Source organism: Hypanus sabinus, chromosome 30 (assembly GCF_030144855.1).
Source record: "Hypanus sabinus isolate sHypSab1 chromosome 30, sHypSab1.hap1, whole genome shotgun sequence".
NCBI classification, from domain to species: Eukaryota; Metazoa; Chordata; class Chondrichthyes; order Myliobatiformes; family Dasyatidae; genus Hypanus; species Hypanus sabinus.
In genome coordinates, this window is record NC_082735.1 from 33,003,630 (window position 1) to 33,028,372 (window position 24,743).

The 24,743-nt window shown below is 36.6% G+C and overlaps 1 protein-coding gene across 2 annotated transcripts; it reads right to left on the reverse strand.

Moving 5' to 3' along the window:
• Positions 1–254: 254 nt before the first annotated feature.
• On the reverse strand, positions 255–24,135 carry trappc3 (trafficking protein particle complex subunit 3). Of its 2 annotated transcripts, none has more exons than XM_059954613.1 (5): positions 24,019–24,135; positions 14,994–15,091; positions 8,915–9,014; positions 7,228–7,410; positions 255–4,476 (listed from the first exon to the last, which is right to left on the reverse strand). In XM_059954613.1, coding segments are annotated over exons 2-5 (405 nt in total). In that variant the 5' UTR covers positions 14,996–15,091; positions 24,019–24,135; the 3' UTR covers positions 255–4,356. The 2 variants fall into 2 exon arrangements, with proteins under 2 accessions (XP_059810596.1, XP_059810595.1); XM_059954612.1 differs by having other exon boundaries at positions 23,999–24,131.
• Between the last annotated feature and the right edge of the window lie 608 nt (positions 24,136–24,743).

Here is a 24,743-nt window from a genome sequence, read left to right on the forward strand (position 1 = left end):
AAATAATTTGTTGTTATTAATATAAAATCATGATTTTGCCTGCTGTCAAAAACTTTTTCAAACACATTTTGTAGGTGGTTCTGGCTCCAGCGCCTCCACATATCAGATTTACATCACAAAATGCCTTACTGTCAATGATTGAAACAGGCTTTGCCCAGAAACAGCTGATTTCCCAATAGGTGGATCAGCTTGAGAGGAAAGTTTAATAAATTAACTTTTCAGCCTGTGGAAAAAGAAACTTGTAGCCTGGTAAGTTATCTATAAATTACAAATGTTTTTTATTAAATGCGAAGGTAAACAGTGACAGAAAATTACAGATTTGCTTACAGAATTTTTAACTTCCACCTGACATGCAAAGTGATATGCTATGATGTTTTCTTATCTGTAATAATAGATGCAATAAACCAGCATCCACACAGAATTTAAACATGGTGTTTACTGAACTACCAGGTTCACTTCTCTGGTACTTCAGAACTCTTCAAAATTGAGTTGTAGTAGGCATGGAAAATAACTTCCCCTGCTTGGGTCTGTAGTTGTCAATCAACACAAATATTTTACATCATTTGTTGTTTCAAGAGGAGACAGGCATCTGGTGTCTGCCAATCACAACTGCAAATAAAATAGTGCGGGCTGAGTCACGCTATAAATCAAATTTTACAATTTACCACAAATGGCCACAGGTTAAAACAAGGAGAATGTGTGAAGTTCCTTCTACTTAATTTGTAATTAAAACATCTTCATGGACAAGTGAATGTTTTTGAATGGGTTCTCTGTTTTCCACAAGGATGAAAGCCAAGTCTGTATTAAAGACTGTATTTCTGAGATACAAAATTAGAATTGTGATAGAGCTCTTAACTCTAACCCAAACCACTATTATATTCGGAAATGATTTAGCTTTTACTTTTGCCTTCCTTATTCCAATCAACTGATGGATGAATATGATCCACATTCCCAAACGGAAGCACTTCCACTTTCCCTAAATGTTTGGAAAAATTTATAGCTCAGTATGGAATGCACAGAAATCCAATTTAATAGTTGCATTGGGTTTTAATATGGTCTTTTTATTTGGGGAGATACAAAATCAGTGAAGAACAAGAAAATTGGTGCAGGAGCAAGACTTATTTTCAACAAAAGTTAAATTTATCCAGCTCCTATAGAATTTGGAACATGGCTTGCAACTATTGTATTACATTTCAAAAGCAATTTAAACAACAAAGTTATTTTCCTTTTCTCCCATCTCATTTCACCTCCCAGAAGCCTCAAAACATGTACTTGGAAGGGAGTCAGGCCAAAATAGATTTTAAATACATTGGGTCATAGCCTTTTTTTTAATAAAGAGTCAACTTTATAAACCAAATTTTACCTCTTTCCACAGGCACCAACCCAGAGACTACTAATCTGGTGCCAATGGATGGAAAATTCAGTGGCCGAAAGAAAAATCCTCTCATGTGAAAATGGTCCCTATTGAAATTTTTCACAACATGGAACTGCATCACTATGCATGCAATGAACATGACTGGAAAAAAAGTGTTTATTTTTTTCTTTCCCCACCCTAAACCCACATAAATTCTATGAATTAATTTTATTCCACTTCTCCGATTTGAAAAGCTATTTTTGACTTTTGTAAAAGTGGATTCCTGTTAACTGAACATCATGACACCAAGGTCACCTGTAATTGTTTGCATCTTGTGTAAACAGGATGATCTGAGCATGACAATTTTCTCAGTGCAGATTCTTGGCTGGCCTGTTTCTGTGCTGTACTTTTCTGAGTCTATGACTACCCTTACTTTGCTCCTATACAACTGAAGCAAGTGCCAAGGGTTTTTACTGCAAGCTCACCATAACAATTTTCCTTTTCTCCTTAAGTATAAACACAAAAGCAAAAACTGTACATAAAATTTTAATATACCTGGAATTGGAATTAAGAGGAAACCATATAAAAGGAGATGATTGGGTGCCAGACTTTATTTCCATGACAAACTAGGATTTGGTCTTCAATATAAGAGGTGATCAAAAATAAAATTGTGTGTCAAACAGAAATTATAATTTAATATACAAATCAGTAAGTTTGCGTGGGTTTGCTTTATGAATATTTGCAGGGTTCTTGGATTAAAAATAAATTATGATCCATTATATATGCCTTTCATCTGGGTCACTGCTACTTTTTACTTTTTAGTTTAGTTCATCTTGGAAATTTTGGCTTTAAACAAGGTTCTCTAATACAACCTTTATCTTATAATAGTGCAATCCATAAATTTTCTATATTTGAAACTCATGTGAGCACTTCCATTGATATGTCTCCTATACATGGGCACCCTCACCTTTCACTGCTTTTAATTTGAATTGTTACCAGCTTTAAAGCCACTTTGAGAAGGAAGAATTCAGATTTCTACTGATATAAAATCATAACCTTCATTCTTACCCAAGGGTAAATAAATTACCTTAACTTTTTTGATCAATGACAGCGCACTCAGAACCTGCAACAGTGCAACTAAACAGGAGAAGCCTAGCTAAAACCAGTATGAAATCAGTGTGGACATGGAAAAGAACCATGATGACCATTCTTTCCATTTTAAATTACAAGTGCAAAATATTATTCAAGTAATAGCACAAATGGAATTTTGAAAATAAAAAGTAGGCTGCAACAAGAAACAAACACCATATGTGTGTCAGTTACTGTTACCAAATCATATCTATATCTTCCCTACAGCTCTCGAGTCCTCAGCACATCAAACTAACATTCAGGCAAAGCTGCAGTTGAAAGGAGGCATAAACTGGATGTTTAGCTATTAAGCAGAATAATTTCTGGAGTGGAAAGGATTGACTTTTCTCTTGAAAATAGAATACATCTTCTTTTTCCTCCTTTAGAGAACCTTTAATGTGCTTTCGTTAAAAAAAAATCAGTACTGCCAAACATCTATTGTTGGTGCAGCAGTCATGGATTACTACAAGGAATAAGTAAACATACATATGTTTTTCATCAGAAAATACCAGAATCAACACTGTCATACTGACAAGAGAGCTGCTGGAAAATGAGATTCTTAGTTAGAAACACTGAGGGCGGATTAGGATATCAGCGTTATTTTCCAATGTGTACAGAAAACTATATTGTAAATGTTCCAGATGAGCAAAGTCAGGAGAAACAAAAAAAAAAATCCAAGTTAAATACATCAAAATAAAACTAAAGCTGTAGCAATGCATTTAAGCCTTTTCAGGACTCCAATAGTGCAAGTAAAAACAAAGCTTACAGATGTAGTACTAGGAAGTAGATGAAAATGAGAACCCATCAAGCATCTATTAGTTGGAATGCTAACATAACCAATTCAAATGGTTAAAAACAAAGCAGTAGATATTTTCAAGTCTGCCCACCTACAATTTCACTGTAGCTCTTCAGAACAATGTTGAATCAGTCGTATGTAACACCTACAAATCTGCAGCTAGTTCTTAGAAGTATAATTTTGTGACTTCATTACAATCCCATCAAGATCAAATCACAAGAATGCACTGGAATTCATGACCCATTTCTGGAAAGACGAGGTGAAGCCATCTCTAATGCTTGCTCTCTGGAGTAATACCACAAAAGCAATTCATTGCACAGTCCACAGAAACAGCTCGAAGGAAGACTTATACTGAAGCGTACGGACCAAAATCAATTGTAAGTAATTGTGCACAAATAGAATCAAATTATAAGGATGCAGGCAGCTTATCAATCATTGCATTAGCCGTCTGAAAACGTTGAAAAAAAAATGAACATCTCAGTGGTTTTGTCCAAAACTGCCAGAAACGACAGCTTTTTGTTTTAGCAGGTACTTGAGTATTTGTAATACATATACAGTAATTTCGATCTTCCCCATTTCGTAAGTTTTCCTACAGTACATTAAGTGCCATACAAGCATGACTTCAGTGCCAATGAAGTTAATGTACTAAAACACACAAACTAAATGATCCTCATCAGAATTACATCAGTGATGTGACTGCTCAGCCACTCAGAGCAGCTTTGACGGTAACAACCGCTGGAAAGAAAGCAGAGGAGTGAGAGGAGAGAAGGCACCCAACACTAGCTTTTAGATGATAAATACAGAGGGCCATAAGGAAAAAAATAATTGATGGTCAAATGATTGTGATAATTAGAAGAGATGCAAATAATTACAGAACAAAAAAAAACCACAAACTCAGAGCTCAAATAAGTGAAAGTGCAGAGGTATTGAACTTCAGTCAAAGGGGTCCATTCATGACTATAAATTGTTTTCCATTCCTGCACTTTAACAGTCAAATGTTTTAAATAAAGTAACCTTGCAACAATCTACATTAACAGACTATCTTCAGCTTCTTACTGTCCAGGAAAAGACTGAAATGCTATTCTTCTCCTGCTGGGAGATTTTCTTCAATCCTTTTAAGGAATTTCATTCGGATTTCTGTCACATTGTCACCCTTGAGAGTGTCTTGGACAAACTTCACATCGATGGCCATTTGAACCTGACAATACAAGAGAATACATGGTATTATAAATTCCATCAGCATTCTTGAGACAGTAGGTCAGAATAGTTATTGTTTCAGAGCAAGATCAGTTAAACATGGGTCATCCTCAGTATTATTTTGAGTTTGCTATCTATTTTTTGGCCTATTTGGTTCTCTTCTGTGATAGATCCTGGAATTTGAAATCTGCAACAGCAAAAGCAATAGACAATCCTGTTGACAGAGCAAAAAGAGAATGGAATACAGTTGGACAATATTAACAATCCTCAAAAGATTTCAAGGTTGATTTTGATTCTAGATTAAACCTGTTTTTTTGCCATTTAAAAAAAACACACAAGCACATATATCCCTTTTAATTAAGCTTTTAATTTGCTGTTCAAGATCAGATGCAAATATTAACCAAATAATTGATTGCAATATTCAATTTTAATCAAAGAAATGACAGGAAGGCTACAATGTGTGAAAGGCGGCAGCAATTCCTGGTATCTATAATGGAAACCAATGAGAAAATTAACAACTTGTTGGTAAACAAGGATTATATTGTTCAAAATAAAATTCCACAATCTTTCACAGAAAAATACCAAATGGGCAAAAAAAAAAGATATCCAACTCAAAACAATACTGAATGAAATGACAAAATCTTCTTTTCTAAAAGCTAGTTTTAAGTATGATGCTAAAGGGCAAGGACTAAAAAGGGAATTTAAAAAAAACAAAGGATTTTATAGTTGCTGGAAATCCAACTCAACACACAGAAAATGCTGGAGGAACTCAAAAGGTCAGGCAACATCAATGAAAATGAATAGATAGTCATTTCAGGCTGAGACACTTCTTCAGGGAAAATAATATGTTGTGAAGTCCACTACAACTCACAATAGGCAATAACAGGTTTTAGGCTTGTAGAAGGAAGTATGGGCTAAGAAACCACAGTGAATAAAGACAGCAGTCGGGCTTAAGCAACCGGTTTAAGATGAAGCTACTGAAGTTGAGCGACAGCTTACTAGTAGTTCGAAAGTCAAGAAGTTTGACTAAAAACATTAATGATATCTTTTCTGAAGTAAATTGTGGTAAACTATCACCAAAAACAATGAAGAGGATCTCGTCTTTTTTCTGCAGTCCTGAGGAAGGATCTCAGCCCAAAACATCGACTGTACTCTTTTATAAAGATGCTGCCTGGCTTGCTGAGTCCCTCTAGCATTTTCTGTGCTTGGATTTCCAGCACCTGCAGATTTTCTCTTGTTTGTGATTAGAAAGGCAGGGTAGTGGGACTAGAGGAGAGGGCATAGCCTATACCATGCTGAGAGACTGTGTTGTCCTGTGACACTGCTGTGCTTCGTGTCAGCGGGCTTCGCCATGATATACATCGCAAATATGATGAACTGAGTCCAAGGCTTTGGGCCTATTCCGGGCTACTCCGGGTATTCAGATCAAAGGACTCAATTTGGCTCGGAATGTTGTTGCTCGCTTCTATTGTTTGCAGGGTACGTTTTATCTCTTTTGCTGCCGATTGGGTGTTGATTTTTAATTTTTTTAAATTTCTTTCAGGTTTCTTGCTTTGCGGCTGCCTGTAAGCAGACAAATCCCAAGGTTGTATAATTTATACATACTTTGGTAATAAATGTACTTTGAAATCCCCAAAAAGTACCCACCTTGTTTGAAAGAGTATAGATCAAATCGGTAGAAGGAACATACAAAAAGAGCAGTTAGACTAACCTGTGTGTTTGGGTTAATCAAGGTTGAAAAAAATAGCAACAAGAATAAATTCAGATTATGTTCACAATCATTTGCTAAGATAATCGAATTTAAAGCTGCCCAGTGAACAGGCCAAGTTGGATGTGGATAATAAGGCAGATTTAATGAAAGCCCTCAATGGAAAAGATCCCTTAGGAAGTGGCATTCAAACAACAACTGAATTTGCATTCAGTTTGGAACGAAGAAATTTTGGTTGAAATAGGTGTGTTTAAATTTAAATCGTCGTCGTGGCTATCCCTCGAGGTCGAGGATGATGGCCTTCGTTCTGATGATTTACTTATGGGCTCTCAAGTGGCTTATGAGTCCAATCTTGGCTTTGAAAGTTCTTCTGCATTCAGGACAGGTGGTTCCAGATGGCAGATCGGGCTCTGATTGCTGCTGCCTCTCTTTCCATTTTCTTCTCTTTTCTTCTAATTCTGCACATCTGTTGGCTTCGAAAGTTGCTGCTCCTTCTCGGATGATGGCTTGCCAGAGTCTCCTGTCCTTGGCATTGGTTTCCCAATTGTTGATGTCGACATTACATTTCTTCATGCTGGCTTTTAAGACATCTTTGAATCTCTTCTGTTGTCCGCCTCTTTTACGTTTGTTTTCTTTAAGCTGGGAGTAGAAGATTTGTTTCGACAGACGTTCATCTTTCATCCGAACAACATGACCGCTCCATCTTAGTTGGTTCTTGATGATGTAGGCTTCAATGCTTGTGGTTTTTCCTTCATTTAGCACACTGACGTTGGTTCTTCTATTTTCCCAGCTGATACTTATGTTTCGAAGACAGCATTGATGGAACTTTTCAAGTGCCTTCAGATGTCATTGGTATGTTGTCCAGGTTTCTGATGTATACAGGAGCCTTGGGATTACCACAGCATTGTACTCAAGCTTTTAAAAATAATTAACTTCAAAAAATGCACAAGTACATTTGTATTATTTAAACCAATATTTGAACTGATTTAGCTGATTGAACATCAAAATATTAAATGCCAAAACTACAACTATTTCACTTCTCACCATTTCCAATGCTCCTCTCAGCAATCCACACAGCAGATTCGAATAGATCAAACTGGAGTGGTTGTCAGGCAATTCCACAAAATCCACAAGAGGATTATTTTCCAGGATCAATGAAAACTCATCTCCTGCTGGGCTCCAGTTGGTCACACTAGGAGTTATACCCAGATACATTTTAAATGCAACCTGTGTACAAAAAAAAATTGCATTAAAAGGAAAATCTGAAGTTTCTATTTAAATATCCACCTTTCTTTCAATAACACAAATCATCAATAACAAGAAAGATTATAGACATAAGTAACTGTTCAGTTAAACTTAGAAATGCAGAAACTATACTAGGAAATACAATAGTGTTGTTGGAGGATGCTGGGGCTGCACAGCTTGAAGGGCCAGAGAGTCTATTCCGCGCTATACATCTAAACGAAATTCAATTCTGATTCTAGATTCTGTCCCTCTATCAGCACACTTTAACAGTCACATCTCACCACAAATGGATTAGCAGTGACATAAATGCAAGAGCTTGAAGCTGTTGGACCATAAATATTACTAAGAAAATATGCTAGATCAAAAAAAGGGGATTGGTGCATTCTGCAGCAAATTATGCTTTGTAAAGTTAGATTGTAAAATAACCTTTCTGGCCCAGGAAATTTAGTTCCAGAAGTGACAATGATCCTTCAGAAATTGGTTAAAGCCAAAGACATAAAAAAAAACTTTTGCTTTAATGTTTTATTTCTCACTCTGTATTCTAGCTTTACTTTGCTCTCCGCATATAAATCTAAATTGTTTTGTTGGCATGGCACACTAGTGAAGTGCTTAGCATAATTCTATAACAGAGCCAGCGACCTGGGTTCATTTACCATGCCGTATCTTTAAATAAATAAAAGATGCACAAATTTCTAAGAGGATTCTTCCAACTGACTAGTTAAAGAACTCCTTGGTACTTTACCTACACAGAGGTCAAAGATATTCTGTGGAGGTGCCTCACTGATTTCTAGCAAGTTTGAAATCAAAATGCTGAAAAGTTTTGTGGACAACACCAGTTTTTGCTGCTGACCACATATATCCAGGCAAATAGTTTTACAAGAATAATTAGCAAAAGATCAAGTAAGTGAGTGACCATAATCAAAACCTCTCTAACTTAATAGCTGTTGGCAAGAAAATAAATCTGGAAAATGAACATATTTGGGTCATGTGGGAAAGCGTTTTGTGAAACCATTCCAATTGCTTTGCCTCTAAACCAACCCTCAAGTGTTGGCTATATAACAAATTGCTTTAGATAGATGTCTACTGAATAAACTGCAAGCCAAAGATTTGAACAAGACTTGCATCACGGAACACTGCAAATTAGAAATTCAACTTGAAAATTACTTCAATAATTATAATGAACAAAACTAGGCCAAACAAGACAATTTAACATTTTGGTTGATATAGAAGTGAAGTAGATTCCATCCACAACAGGTTATTATGTGATGTTATAATAATTCCATTAGCCCCTGGACAAATCTTCAAAATAGCTCAAATACCAATACACAGACAAATATAGGTAAATCCTAAAGTATTCTATACTCCTCATCTCTTTCAACAACTGTGTTCATAGACATTCTATTAAGTTACTGTTAAAATAGATATCACATAATTAAAAACAGTGTTGCATAATTTTTACAGCAATTTGTAACAGATTGCAATTTACCTTTGCAATAACATCTGCAGTTTCACGGAAATCGTGACATCTTCCAACATTAGAACGTGCTAAAAAGTCTTCTATTAGCCTAACACCAATGTTGTATCCCCTACATTGAAACACAAGGTAAATCAAATAAGATTTAGCAGAAAGTAATCCTGTTTTGGAAAACTAACGTACATTTTCATCAGATTTGTCTTTCCCTTTGTTGGATCTCTGTTTACTTTCCAATCTTTAGGGTTCTTACAGGAGTCTGGAATGACAGTAATCTTAATTCTAAGATTTCAGTTCATTTTAGAGCACAGGCATACGAATACTAAGTAAACCAAATAAAGAGCTGGAAAACAATGCTAAGAGGAGACAAATGAACAAGACAAATAAATAAAGATGGCACTTCTGAAAAATCTATCATTTTTAAAGGTAAGAGGCTATATAATTATAACTATTACATCACACAGGTAATGTGCTAATACTTAGCCAATGAAAAATTAGAAAGGTGATAAACCGTTAGTTTAGCCGCTATACCGCTTTCTGCTAGTGAGTATGAAAAATGCAAGTTTGTTAAAAATTACAAGTTTAAAAAACTGGTTTCCACCTTGGAAAGTACTGAAATAAGGTCAAATCTACTGTACATTTCTCATCGGTCAGTAAGGTATTCAGAATGGCTTATAAGGTTTTTTTAATGTAAATGCAAACTGTGTTCAAATTATCTTTCTTTCTATGCTTTAGAACATAATACCATTACAAAGTTTTTGACAAGAACAAGCTGTTCAACCCAACAAAGCTCGCCAAATTCCTGTTCGCACAGTGTGTTGAAATAACCATTGAATTTAGATTTGAAACTCTCTAAGGTACTGCTCTCAACTACACAGCTAGGTAGTTTGTTCCATGTGTCCACAACTCGCTGCGTAAAGAAATGCTTCCTGAAATCTCCCTTTAACCAGTCTCTATTTATGGCTCCGTGTCCTTAATGATTGATTAATTTTGAAGCAGCAGCTGGCATCCACCTTACTTACACACTCAATGATTTTAAAAACTCATATCTTGTCTTCTCTCATTCTACGTCTACTTAGGCTAAAGAGCTTTAATTCTTTCAATCTTTCTTTATAGCTCATACCCTGCAGTCCTGGAATGAGTCTAGTTACCCTTCTCTGGACACTCTCCAGTGCCTTCACACAATATGGAGACCAAAATTATACACAGTACTCAAGGTGTGAGCTCACAAGTGCATTGTACAGCTTAAGGAGAATGTCTCTGGACTTGAACTCCACTGAGTGCATTATATAGTCCAACATTCTATTGGCTTTCCTAATCGCTTCTGTGCATTGTCTAGACGTTGATTGTGATGAGTCTACCAGGACACCCAAATCCTTACAGTGCACTTTCTAACTCAAGAACCCCCCCCCCCCAATTGTATATTTATATCTATTATTTCTACTTCCTATATGTAATACTTTACATTAGCTTACATTAAATTTCATCTGCCATTTATCTGCCCACACTTGGATTTTGTTTAGAATTAACTGTATTGATTCAGATGCCTGAATGTAATCAGCCCATCCCCCCTAATTGAGTCATCTGCAAACTTTACTAGTTTATTTGTTATGCGCTTATCCAAATCATTAATGTAAATTACAAACGGCAGCTGCCCCAAAACTCCGTGGGACCCCACCTAACATCTTCTAGGTGTGAGGATGATCCTCTCACCATAACTCGTTGTGTTTTTGAGCCAATTCTGCACCCATTCACACAGCTTACCCTGAATCCCTACCTCCCGTAACTTGATTATTAACCTCTTGTGGGGTACCTCATCAAAAGCCTTCTGGAAGTCCAAATAAATATCAAGCACTCTATTGTTATCATAAATTCTAGTTGCCCCTTCATAGAATTCCAGCATATGGTAAAACACAATTGTCCCTTTCTGAACCCATGCTTGTTTTCTGCTAACATGCCTGTTCTTATCCACTGCTTTTCCATCTCGTTCTTTATTATTGCTTCCGTTATCTTACCAATGATACACATTGAGCTTACTGGTCTATAGTTACCAGGGTCAGTGCAGTCACCCAACATTAGTCCATTTCCAGTCCTTAGGGATTTCACCAGTTTTAAATGACTTTTGAAAAATACATGTTAGGGATTTGTATATATAATCACAGGCCCCTTTAAGTACCCTTGGACAGATGTTGTCTGGTCCAGGAGATTTATTAATTTCTCACCGAGATATCGTCACTAAGTCTCAATTCATCTCCTAGCATAAGCAGCCTCACGTTTAAATTCTCTTTTATTTATAGGGATACTCAGCCAGCTTTACAAATTGTTTACCTTTCCCAAGTATATCCTTTAATTCTATATTCATCACCATCTTTTAAGGGCAGCCAGGTTACAGTTTTTGCTTTATAATACATGTGCATTTGTTGTTATATATTTCTAATCCTAGTAGGTCTATTCCTGCTATTTTATCCTTGTTGGCTCAATTTGGTAGTTTTTCTGGTTATAAGTTAAACTTAGATAAGAGTGAGTTATTCCCTTTAAACGCGCAAACTTTATTGAGTGATAGGATGCCATTTAAAGTTGTTACTGATAACTTTATCTATTTAGGTATAAAAATCACCAAGAAATATAAAGATTTATTTGGACTGAATTTTTTACCTATGCTTCATCAAATTCAGCAACTTACTACTAGATGGTCTCCCTTATTTTTATCATTAGTTGGTCGGATTAATGCTATTAAAATGATGATTTTACCGAAATTTTTATATTTATTCCAAGCTTTACCAATTTTTATTCCTAAATCTTTTTTTGATAATATTGATTCAAAGATTTCCTCATTTGTTTGGCAAAATAAAAATCCTAGGTTAAGCAAAAGGCAATTACAAAAGTCTAAAAAAGATGGTGGTCTAGCTTTACCTAACTTTAGATTTTATTATTGGGCGAATAATATTCGTAACCTAATGTACTGGAAACTAGATTTGGATTCACCTGTGTGCCCACAGTGGGTAAATTTGGAATGTAGTGAGGTTAAGGGATATTCTATATTTTCCGTTCTTGGTTCTTTTCTTCCTATTGATTTAGCCAAATTCAATAAACAGATATCTAACCCTGTTGTTAAACATACACTACGAATTTGGTTTCAATTTCGCAAATTCTTTAATCTGAAAAACTTTGCTTTGGACAGCCCTATTTTATGTAATTTTTTTTTTAAACCTTCATTGACAGATCAAGCTTTTAGTATATGGAAAAGGAAAGGTATAAAATGTTTTCGTGATCTTTTTTTTGAAGGTACTTTGATGTCCTTTGATTTTCCTAATTCAACTCCATCGGATTTTTCAGATTTGATTTTTACTTTTAATCCTTGTCAGAAGGGATTAGTAGCTTTTATTTATAACATGATTATGAAGATACAGCCAGAAATATCGGATAGAATTAGACAAGAATGGGAAAAAGAACTTCGATGTAATATATCAACAGATAAATGGGAAAAAATTTTACAAATGGTTAATTCCTCCTCTATTTGTGCTAAACATGCTTTAATACAATTTAAAATTGTACATAGAGCTTATATGTCTAAAGATAAACTTGCCCGATTTTATTCGCATATCAATCCTCAATGTGACAGATGTCACTTAGAAGTGGCTTCATTGACTCACATGTTTTGGACATGTCCCACTTTACATAACTATTGGAAGGACATTTTTGATGTCATTTCCTCAGTATGGAATATCGATTTACAACCCCATTTTATTACTGCAATTTTCGGTATACCAAATGAAGATGGCAATCAACTTTCCCCTTCAATCAGACGAATGATTGCCTTTGTAACATTAATTGCCAGAAGGTCTATATTACAAAACTGGAAAGAAGTAAATCCTCCTACTACATTTCAGTGGTTCTCCCAAACTATTTCTTATTTGAGTTTGGAAAAAATCAGAAGCACTATCTTTGATTCTTCAATTAAATTTGAAGAAACCTGGGGACCATTTATTCGACACTTTCATATGAATTAATTTGGCTTATTTCAGATCCTTTTCTCTACTTATACTTGTTCAGGTATGGAGTTCTGGAGTTCTTTTCTTGACACCTTTATATATTTATAAAGTGTTATTATTGCCCATGTTAGTGTTAGTTTAGTATTTTTTTTCATTATATATTTTTTCTCATATATAATTTCAATTTTTTTTTTCTCTTTTTTCGACGATTATTTTTGTTTTTCATATATATTTACATAGACTTGATTGATTTATGCACCTTTTGTTGATGGATGTTTTAATAGGATATTATTATCCTATTACTAATGTAATCTCAAGTTTATTGAATCTGTAATCTATTCATTATTTTGTGTTGTTTTTTTTTTATATATGAAATTTAATAAAAAGATTGAAAAAGAAAAAGAAAGAATACATGTGCACTTGCATATAATTCCAGCTCATTTATTTTATTCTTCATGCTTCTTGCATTTATACAGACATTTATACATAGTCTATTACTAATGTTTTTCATCCTGTTCCAAACCTTTCTTATATTTTTGAAGCCTATAATCGGTTTATATTCTAATATGCTATTTTCCAATAAGGTGTTCAAACAGCTGAGCTTTGCCTGTTCTGAGTTTCCTGCACCCCCCACCCCCACCATTCCCTAGTTTAATTTATAATACCCCTAATTTGTCTTCTTTGCTCACCTCAAACTTACTGTTTCATAATCCACACTTTTAAATTTCACCTTGGTATATCAATCAAGAACCAAGGATACAAATTTTGCATTTTTTTCCCAATGGTGTAATGCATCATTGCCAGGAAATTTGACGACTACCTCACCCATTTTAACTGCAATTTCTCAAAAATAGCTAACTTAATTCATCATACTAAATTTTTCTCAAATTGCAGCAAGTTTTTTTTTATTTATCCCTCCCCTGGGTTGACATTAATTTAAATTTACATGGAAATCAGCGTCTAGTTTCTTTTAACCACTTCATAACAAAGAGATGATAAGGCTGAGCAGCAAATCAAGGATCATGCCTTTTGTTGTACGATGGTAATTTCACACAACCTCAGAAGCTGCCTATAGACCGCAAAAAGGTACTTATCCACAAAATTTATGTAATAGAACCTCCACCAAATTCCACATTCTTAACTAAATCTATTTAACAATTTAAATTTTAGATTTTTATGACAGAAGTTCATAGAAATAAAACATTTACAACAGCGGAAGCTACAACTTGGCTTATTGTGTCCCTTCCAATTAGAAGGCCAGTGTTCAGCTCACTGCTCAGAGAAGTTTACTCATCGAGGCTGTGGCCTGCAGCTAACAGGACCCTGGACTGGCTGCTGTCATGACTGGTTTCTTCATTTTCATGAACTTCAGCTCTAAATATTATTTGCTTGCTCTTTATCTTTTGCACAATTTGTTCTTTTTTTGCACATTGGGTATTTGATGGTCTTCTTTTATAAAAACATGGAAAACCTACAGCACAATACAGGTCCTTCAGCCCACAAGGCTGTTCCAAACATGACCTTACCTTAGAAATTACCTAGGGTTACTCATAGCCCTCTGTTTTTCTGAGCTCCATGTACCTGTCCAGGAGTCCCATAAGAGACCCTATCGTATCTGCCTCCACCACCGTCGCCAGCAGCCCATTCCCTGCACTCACCACTCTCTGAGTAAAAAAACCTATCCCTGACATCTGCTCTGTACCTATTTCCAAGCAGCTTAAAACTGTACCCTCTCGTGCTAGCCATTTCCTTAATGGGTTCTACTGAGTTTTTTTGTTTTATGACTGCCTGTATAGAGACAAATCTCAAGGTTATATATAGTATACATACTTCAATAATAAATGTACTTCAAAACTTTGAGATCAACCATCCAGCTCTGAAAATCATGTTATTTCAAATTTACACACTATAAATGTGATGAGATTTTCAGCATCTATCATCCATCTCTTCAGCGAGTCCCAGATCCCTTCCAGCCTCACAGCAGGGAAGAAAATGTCTTTGTCATCCTTCTAATTTTAAATCCATTCCAACTTACAAGAGAAAAATTGCAACTATACTTTAAAAATTATAGCAAGTCTCAACATGTTGAGTAAAATACTCACATTTTATCCAGTTGCTTATTGACATCTTCATCATTTTCATAATCTTTACATAACTGTGTGACCAGAGCTCCATAGGTCAGTGTGAAAAGCTCCGAGTTCTGTTAAGAAAAAGATGAAAGCTTAGCATCTCCAAAAACTCTACAAATCTTACCAAAGAATACCTCAAATAATTTTGTTAACAAGTTTGATTCTCTGGGGGGGGGGGGGGGGGAGGGAGGGGTTGGAGACCTAAAACAAGCTAGTTTGGTGAACATCTCTCAAGAGGAAAATATTAAAAGCCTTTTAAAATATATTATTGCTTGGCACTAAAAGAAAATTAAGATAATCAGGCAATGACATTTTGTGAAAAGGATATTGCATCTGACCAATTTCTTCGCCTTTTTAAAGCAACATGTGTTGGGAAGAAGAGGGAACCAATGGAAGCACTCAAGTGTCATGTAAGCACTTGAAGATGTCACAATGTTATTGCAAAACATAAGCGTTTATACTTTTGGAGGTAACATACAGGCAATGGACAAAACATTTCTCTGAGTGGCAAGATGTAATGAGTGATCTGCAGCAGGACTCAGAGCTAGGGCCTCAACTTCTTACAATTTAGCAATTACTCAGATGAGCGCAATAAAAGTAGAGTTACTTAATTTGCTGATGACACAAAAGTAGGTAGGGACTATAGTTATGATAAATGAATGGGAAAAGGTCAATGCGGAGAAGTTTCAACGTATTAATTGTACAAAAAGATCATCCACATGGTAAAAGGTCACATGAGATAGGACATGCATTCTAGCGTTTTGAAAATAATTTCAAATGTAACGGAGTGCAATTTCATAATAAAGGAAATGAAAATAAAAGTTGAAAGATTATACTTCGGTTTGACTGATAAAACAGAAATGGAGAAGTGCATTCAGTACTGGTCTTTTTTTTAAAACTGCAGCTTGTAAGTACATTGAAACAGTTCAACAAACTTGGGATGGATAAGCTGTTCTTATCATGGAAGGTTGAACAGACTGGGTTTGTCTATCCACTATAGCTTAAAGGCATGAGAGGTTACTTGAAGATGCACACAAGATCCCAAAGTTTCTTGGCAAAGTCGGTAGTACAGGATGTTTCCTGTTTTGGAAGGAATTCCACCATGGATGGTCCCAAGCCCATCACAAGAGGAGGAGAATTGGGCATGGGGCTAGCAACCCCACCCCATTAAAACTCAGAGCTACAGAAACACCAATAGAAGCTCCAAAGAACTCATCCCTGGGAGAGGAAGGATCTTCAAAGATGGGCAGCACCTGGGGCAACCTGAAAGACTGGTTCTGAATCGAGGACTCTGACAAGCTGTTGTCGGCTGTCACTGCCCCAGTAAAGGTGATGGGCTTAACCAACCTTCTTTCAGAAGTACGGTTTGCACATTTAAGACAGATGAAGTAAAACACTCTCTCTGGGGGGTTTTGGACTCTGAAAACATCTTCCTCAAAGGGTGGAAACAGGGTCTGAGTATATCTAAAACAAAGATACTTGAATTACAAACAGAAATGCAGAGTTGAAGTTAAAAATCAAATCAATTGTTATTGTATTAAATGTTAGAGTAGGCTTAAGGGGCTCCTACTCCCAAATCATATGTTTATAGCAGGAGACTTAAATTATGCTAAGATTTCATAGCCTAACCTAGATCAGTACCTCCATGCATTAGAACACTGAACAAACTCCTACTTGTGTGTTTATCTGAATCATCAAACACTTTAATAACGAAAACATGCGCATGATTTATGAGCACCATAAGGTATCTGCAGATTTTAATCTTTTGATTAATTCAAATTACTTGACCTGAACATTTTGCTATCTGCAAGAACAAATCAATTTACTTTGCAGTTCTGGCAATTATCAGCAATAATGATTTGATTTGAACCAGCACAATCAGGTGGCCTTGCTGGAGGGCACTATTCTCCCTCTCCAGTCCCAGGCCAATTTTCAGACTACAGCCTATCAAAAGTGATGCCAGATAAAACTATTTTCATGCAGTCAGCCAAGTCACAATGCGCCTACTTCAATTGGTCTGAACCCAAAATCCTACACAAATTTAAAGTTTATCATGAATACATTATGGGCCAAAAGTAACAAACATGTTTTTCTAGTAAGCTGAATTTCACTACCCCTTCGCAATCCCACCCTACTTCTCAAATATTCATTTTGTGGACTTGCAATGTTTTTTTGTTATCAATATTACATTTTTATAGTCAGTTCGTACAGATGTTCTTATGAATAGGAGAGATGGTAAAACTCTAAGCTAAACACAAAGTGACTATAGCCCAACAAACACTCTGGATCACTTTGAGTTGATGGACAATATATAACAAAAGATTGTCAGGGGCTTTGAAATACTGGTAATCAAACTTGGAAGGAATGGAAAATGTTTAAATCGGAAGCAATCCAAGGTAGCGTACAATTTTGTTAAACTAGTTGTGGTGTAGAACACAACGCAGTATCAAGGGAGGAAGGAATAAAGAGAAAAATGCACCAATTGCTTTGCCAATCAAACTACTGCCAAAACTGCAAGCATTTTGAGAAATTCTTGCAAGAGGAAAAATTTGTCAGCTGCTGGTTATTATTGTGACATTGCACATGGAGGCGAAAGTAATGCAACTAAGGAAATATCATAGGCTTTTGAAGCTTCAAGCAGATGATACTGCCCCTATGTACAGGTATACATCTTAACTCAACAATCTCAATCAACTTTGGATCCCTAATGTACAGTAGAAATTATTCAAATTTTACAGGTAAACATTATAATAGTGGATGTCTTTCTTCAGGAAAAATGCTCAAAACTGAACAGAATTTAGTTAATACATTGAAATCTAAGGAGATTTTAGGAGAACAGACTAAAAATAGCATAAAATGTGCTGGAGGAACTCAGCAGGTAGACAGCATCTGTTAGGATGCTGGAAGCAGATTCTGCCCAACTCCGAGCTCCTCCAGTTGTCCAAACTCCAGCATGTATAGTCTCTTGTGTCTTCTTTGCAATATATTACCCACAGTACAAATCTCTGAAACTTAATGTTCAAACTACATAACAAGGATGCATTAATACTTTATTTAAATTAAATATAGAAATATATTCATGCATTATGTAAATAATGTTCTATTGTCATGTTATCAACAGTCAAGAAGCAAATATTAGATAATACAGATTTTAAAAGTGAATATTTATATCAAAAGGAGCATTAAAAATACTATACGACCTGGAATTGGCAAATATAATAAACTAAAGTTAATTAGAAATCTCCCTCATCTACATCATCAGTAGTAAAAAATGTTCCCACAGCTGGAAATAATTGTGTACTTTCTTTTCAAACCCACTTAATACCATAAGACATAGAAGCAGAATTAGGCCATTCAACCTATCGAGTCATGGCTGATTTATTATTCCTCTCAACCCCATTCTCCTTCTGTTTCCCCATAATCTTTGATACCCTGCATAAGGCCATAAGACATAATTGCCAAAACCAAAGGCTAAGACATCAATACAGAACATCAACCTCACATAGACCGGAATCCCAATTCTTCAAGGTCTGCTCTTGAACTCAAACTCGCAGAAGCTTATTTTGGTAGCTTACAGCAGAAAACATTGGGAAGCCTTAAAACAAAGACTATATATTCCACTAAATTTCTGTCTCCAAACCATTCTCAAACTCTGCTGTCAGTTCCCACCTCAAATACAAAAAAAAAGATGAATATGAAGCTTATCCATTTCCACCGTGTCTGAAGTGTTCTCTTCAACCGCTAATATGTAACATCTAACGTCAACAATACAGTATATCAATTTTAGACAAGATCTGAACAACTTCTCCCCCATCAAAATCAAGCAAGCCCTAAAGAAAATCAAAACAAATCATTGGAGGTTCACATAAATGACTCCAGGATTGAAAGGCTTATCATGTGAGGAGTATTTGATGGCTGTGGGCCTGTACTCACTGGAATTCAGAAGAATGAGGAGGGGGTCTCATTGAAACCTATTGAATGTTGAAACAGCTCGATAAGAGTAGATTTGGAGAGGATGTTTCCCATGGTGGGGGAGTTTATGACCAGAGGACATAGCCTCAGAATAGAGGGAAGCCCATTTAGAAAGGAGATGAGGTGGAATCTCTTTAGCCATGGATGGTGAATCTGTGGAATTCATTGCCACAGGTATATTTAAGGCAGAGGTTGATAGATTCTTGATTAGTCAGGGAACGAAGGCATATGGGGAGAAGGCAAGAGACTGGGACTGAGAGGGAAAATGGATCAGCCATGATGAAATGGCAGAGCACACTCAATGGGCCAAATGGCCATATTCTGCCCCTATATCTTACAGAGTCACTCTGTATAACTAACACGGGTTCCTTTTTCCCAAACTTCATTCGGTTCTATGTTTCTGTGCTTTCGGTGGAGGAAAGCATCACCTCCTGCTATCAACCATCTTCCATAGTTTAAACCTCTGGATTTTACAGGTGGATGTCAGGCTCCATCATCTCTTCTAACCAGATGTTCTTCACAGATGTAAATATTCAAAGGCAATGTAATAGTTTCAGCGTGGGGAAACAGAAGCAGAAAATAGAGGGTCATCACCATCTCTAAAAGGAAAAATCCATTCCATAAGGACACTGATCCCCACCTCACCCCACATTCAGACTAGACAAGCCTACAGTCCTTTAGATCTGGTGCAGAAAACTCAATTTAAATTAAGCAAAGGCATCACCTCATTCACATTATAAGAGTTTGTCATTTCCTACAATAGTTCCAGCTAACTTAGCAAATCGGGGAAAACAATGTTTTGACTTGAAGTTATAAATTTCATAGAACATCGAACATAGAACAGTACATCACAGGAACAGGCCAATCGACCCACAATGTTGTGACAAACCTGCTAAAAAGCAAATCAAGAAGCACCCAAGCACGAATCCCGCCTTCCTACACCATTTCCATATCCCTCCATCTTCCTTACATCCATGTGCCTATCCAAACATCTCTTAAAAGCCTCTAATGTATTTGCCTCTACCATCATACCAGGCAGAGCATTCCAGGCATCAACCACACTGAGTAAAAATACTTACCCACACATCCCCTCTGAATCTAGCCCCTTTCACCTTCAGTGCATGCCCTCTGTATTAGATATTTCAACCCTGGGAAACAGGTACTCCCTGTCTACTCCATCTGTGCCTCTCATAATCTTGTAAACCTCTATCAGATCTCCCCTCAGCCTCCAATGCTCCAGAGAAAACAATCCAAGTGTATCCAGCCTCTAAACCAAGCAGCATCCTGGTAAACCCTCTTCTACACCCCTCTCCAAAGCCTCAACATCCTTCCTATAGTTGGGCAACCAGAACAGTATGCAATACTCCAGATGCGGCCTAACCAGAGTTTTATAAAGTTGTACTTTATATTTAATAACCCAAGATAAACATCAAGTTGCACAAAAATAACAATGGAGTAAATAAGAAAGCAAAGTGAAACATGCATTGTGGCATTCTCAAAGAAATTAATATTCCTAGCACCTACCATGAGATGCAGAGATGCAGAAGGTGAAATGAATGGCAAATACCAGTACTACAGAATGAGTGCGTTAGGCAAAAGAGACAGGAAAAAGACAGAATTGAGATTTAGTGACAATACATACAAACTGAATTTTGTATACAATGAAGAACACACAAAAAGGATGCATTACCTAGATGAAATATAACATGACAGAAGCCAAGACTTCACAGTAGTGTACAGTCAGCAAACTAAGTCATGGTTAATTTTTGATAATATATTAAGAATGTTTGGAGAACTTTATCTGCCTTTCCTGAATTGAAACTTCATCAAAACATAGTAATAACTTACCTTAAATGGATAAGGCTACAAGTACATACAAAACTTAAACATTTTGATTATACAATTTAAACTGTGTTGATAGAGGTGTTCTCTGATCTGGAAAAAATCCTGAAGACATTTGTTGGTGGAATTTTAATTATCTGTATAGGCCAACAGATTTCTGATTAGTCCGTGAACACCATTTGCTTTTTGCACCATCTATTTTGCAATGTAATTTCATGCTTTTGCATTGTAGAGCTGCCACAAAACAACAAAGTTCACATCACAGTGATAATAAACTTATTTCTGCGGCAGAATGACGAATATTGTATAAAGACAATAATCTGCAATAACCCACATAGAACTTGAATTTGTTCCTTTCCTTTGATTTCTGCATACTTTTTCTGCTGAAAGAGATTCAAATGGGAAATCGATGCTTAAAAAATGCTGTAAAACAATTCCAAAAGCAGCAGCAGATCTTGATATGAAAAATCCAAACTGTCAAAATAATCAAGCAGAATACATTCTTAATCAACTACTTTATAATCCAAACAATCAATTCATTATGATTGATTCTGCAGCTCGGTGACGTAGTGGTTTACACAACGCTTTACAGTACAAGCAACCCTGGTTCAACTCCCGCCCCCTCCTGTAAGGAGTTTGCACACTCTCCCCATGACTAAGTGGGTTTCCTCCGGATGCTTCGGTTTCCTCCCACAGTCCAGATATGTATCAGGTCAATTAGTCATTGTAAATTGTCCCGTGATTAGGCTGGGATTAAATCAGGGGATAGCTGGGCGGCACAGTTCAAAGAGCCTATTCCACACAATACCTCAATAAATAAATAAAAGTAAAACTAAGTTAGATTTCATCAGCATCAAAAAAAGGAATTATTTGTCTTGCTTGTCTGATAGACCCTACTATCCAAAAGGTGTGACACAGACCTACATAAGTACAAAATTTACACAAAGTTGTTTTTTTGTCTATTAGCTGTAAGGTGACTGGTATGCTGCATGTGACATTTCCATTAAAACGTCCTGTTTTCACTACAAACTCAGTCAGAAATTGGAATTTACACCACAAGTTGAATTTTCACCACAGATTCAGTCAGAAATAGGAACTGACCAGTAGCACCCATCAGTGTTTAACTTTTGCAGAGACTGCACAAATGTTGCCAGCATATAAGATTTGGTATCGGTAATCAGGGCTTTCTATTTGCTGTTTATCCTAGAAAGATCCTAGTTACAAGTTTGAAGTGGTTTCTCACTAACCCCCCCCCCCCCCCCCCCACCCCACCCTTGTGAAGACTGCTGGCTTGCAAACTATGCTCAGTGCAGATAAAAGCCTGTTTTACCGGTTAGGCGTTCCACAGTATAACAACAGCTATACTGTTGCTGAAATCCAAATCTTCAAATGTACTGGGTGGTTCTTATATCATAAAAGATTAACAGGCTTTAGTTCTTCCATTACATTTTCCTTAATAAAAAATTAACAACTTAATTTCTCTTTTTAATGCTGTGTGTTTTTGTTTTGGATTTATTCTCCTTTTTAAAAAAATTTTTACTGAATTTTCAAATGGTTACACAGAGTAGAATAGAATAATATCAACCCTCCCCCCTCCCCCCTAACATATCCCTATCTGGAAAAAAAAGAGAGAGAAAAGAAAAACTGCCCAGATATCAGAAGATCCCCACATGCTCCATGGAATTCAAAATAGCTTTAATATATGTATTTATTTATTTCCCCAGATGACAAATAACTTTATCTTCAGAGCACCTATATATTTAATCCTATCTTTTGTACATAGGGGCACCAAATTTTCAGAAATATGTCATATTTATTTCTTAAATTTTAAGTAATTTTTTCAAGTGGAATGCAGCTAAAAATTTCATTCTTCCAACAATCCATACTTAAGTATGAATCCGATTTCCAAGTAACTGCAATAGCCTTTTTGGCTACTGCCAATGTAATTTTTATGAATTCTTTCTGATATTTGTTCAATTTAGATTTCAATTTTATCCCTTCAATATCACCTATTCTGAATTTTAAATATTGCAAAGTTAGTGTTAATCACAAACAGTCCAAAATCTGATGAACACCAGAGTTGACATTCTTGACCATTTTCTTTATTACAAGAAAACCATTGATGTTCCAGGGGAATTAAGAAAATGTTCCAGGGCAGATAGAAATGACACTTTTTTTTCAAGCAGCATCAAATTGGGCTTTAGAAATAAATACAAAAGATAAGTTTTGTCTTTATTATTTTGATACCCACTTAGACTGGCAAACATCATACTGGCTTGAATATTCACATTATATCCAGGCAATAGCCAAATATTTTTGTCTAAATCTGATTCCAAACCAAAGTGGCAGGGTGGAGGTACATGTCTACCAAAGGAGGTGGAAGGCGCTCCTTCCCTCCACTTGGCCTCAGGCCACCCTTGGGCAAGGTGCAGCACCTGCTTAGCCCCCAGATCAGGGTCACATGAAGCCATAGGAGTAGTAACTGGTGCATATCACAAGCCCTGGCTATGCGACCTCTGGGGCCAAGCAGGCAATCTCTGAAGAGTTTTGATATTGGCTGGGGTCACCCATCTTGTAAAGACACTGCCCAGAAGACATTGGAAACCACTTCTGAAGGAAAAAATTGTCAAGAACAATCATGATCAAGACCACGATCGCCCATGTCATATGACACGGCGCATAATGATGATCATCCCAACCAAAGCAGGTAACTGAAATGTTAGTCCAATCTCGTGACCCGTTCTATTAGAATTCTAGCTCCTAGTGGGAAAACGTGGACCATTCTAGCAATTCTTGATCGTTCACACACCGGCGGATTCACAATGTCTTTGAAACTTGTATGCAATCATAGACTTTCAGAAGTATACAAAGCTGGTCAAAAGTGACAAAAATTCACCACCAACTTCATTGAGGTTCAGTCATCTGGATCAGCCCGAGATTGAATTGGGCACCAAAACACCTAAACGAGGCGGGCTGTCTTGCAACACTGCAGGCCAGTTTACCGCTACCTGTCAGGCGCTGGGAAACACACAAGCTTTCGGTTCAGGGCCAACTCGTAAGGTGGGCCCCGAACTGGCTTCGGCCCAGTACTGAAAGATCAAACACAGCAATATTCTTATCCCTTCTAGCCTCAATAACAGTTTAACTTCCAAACAATGAATTACCATTTTCTTGTTCTCGGTACCTCGGTTCGTCTGTCGAGACATTTTCCTGCCAATTCAGAATTCCCAACCGTTTCGTCCAAAGAGACTGAGACCAGTCCACTGGAAGCGAAAGGAACACGAAACACGCATGCGCACAATCTTCGCCCATTCACTGATCACTGTAGTCCCGGTAGTACCTCGCTCCCAGAGAGTGGGAGGGACGAGGACTACAACAACCAGAATCCTTCCTGGCTTCACTCATGACGTAATTATTGAACTACACCACCCAGAATTCTCACCGGTACCGAACTTGGGTGGTAAATAAGTGACTTCTGAAAACTGGAAAGTTGAAACTAAAAGACTATAGAGAGAAAAAGTTGAGAAGTTATCTGTAGGAGAGAAATGAATTTAAAGTTGGAGGTCGAAAATTTATTAGAATTGAAATTGTCAGAGATGGTTGTAGCTGTGAAAGGGAGAAAGACATCAAAGTTCAATGTAAATTTATTATCAAAGTACGTATATGTCGCCTTGAGATTCATTTCTTTGCAGACATCCACAATAAAACAAAGAAATACAACAGAATCAATGAAAAATTACACACAACGATCGACAAACAGCCAACGTGTAAAAGAAGACTTCAGATAATAATACTGGACGCAAAATAATTTTTATGGTGATTTTGATTAAAGTTGTCTGTCTTGAAGTGGGGAAGAGGTGTGGGTTTGGAAACTAGGGAAGCGGTCCCCAGAATTTTCTTCCCCAGATG

Bases quoted from the DNA above. Each gene is read 5' to 3' on its own strand.
- trappc3 (XM_059954612.1), bottom strand. From the start codon at position 24,040: ATGTCTCGACAGACGAACCGAGGTACCGAGAACAAGAAAATG. The intron at 15,092-23,998 runs GTAATTCATTGT...TTTTCTTAACAG, and splicing joins GTACCGAGAACAAGAAAATG to AACTCGGAGCTTTTCACACT. The intron at 7,411-8,914 runs GTAAATTGCAAT...TTTTGTACACAG, and splicing joins CTGCAGATGTTATTGCAAAG to GTTGCATTTAAAATGTATCT.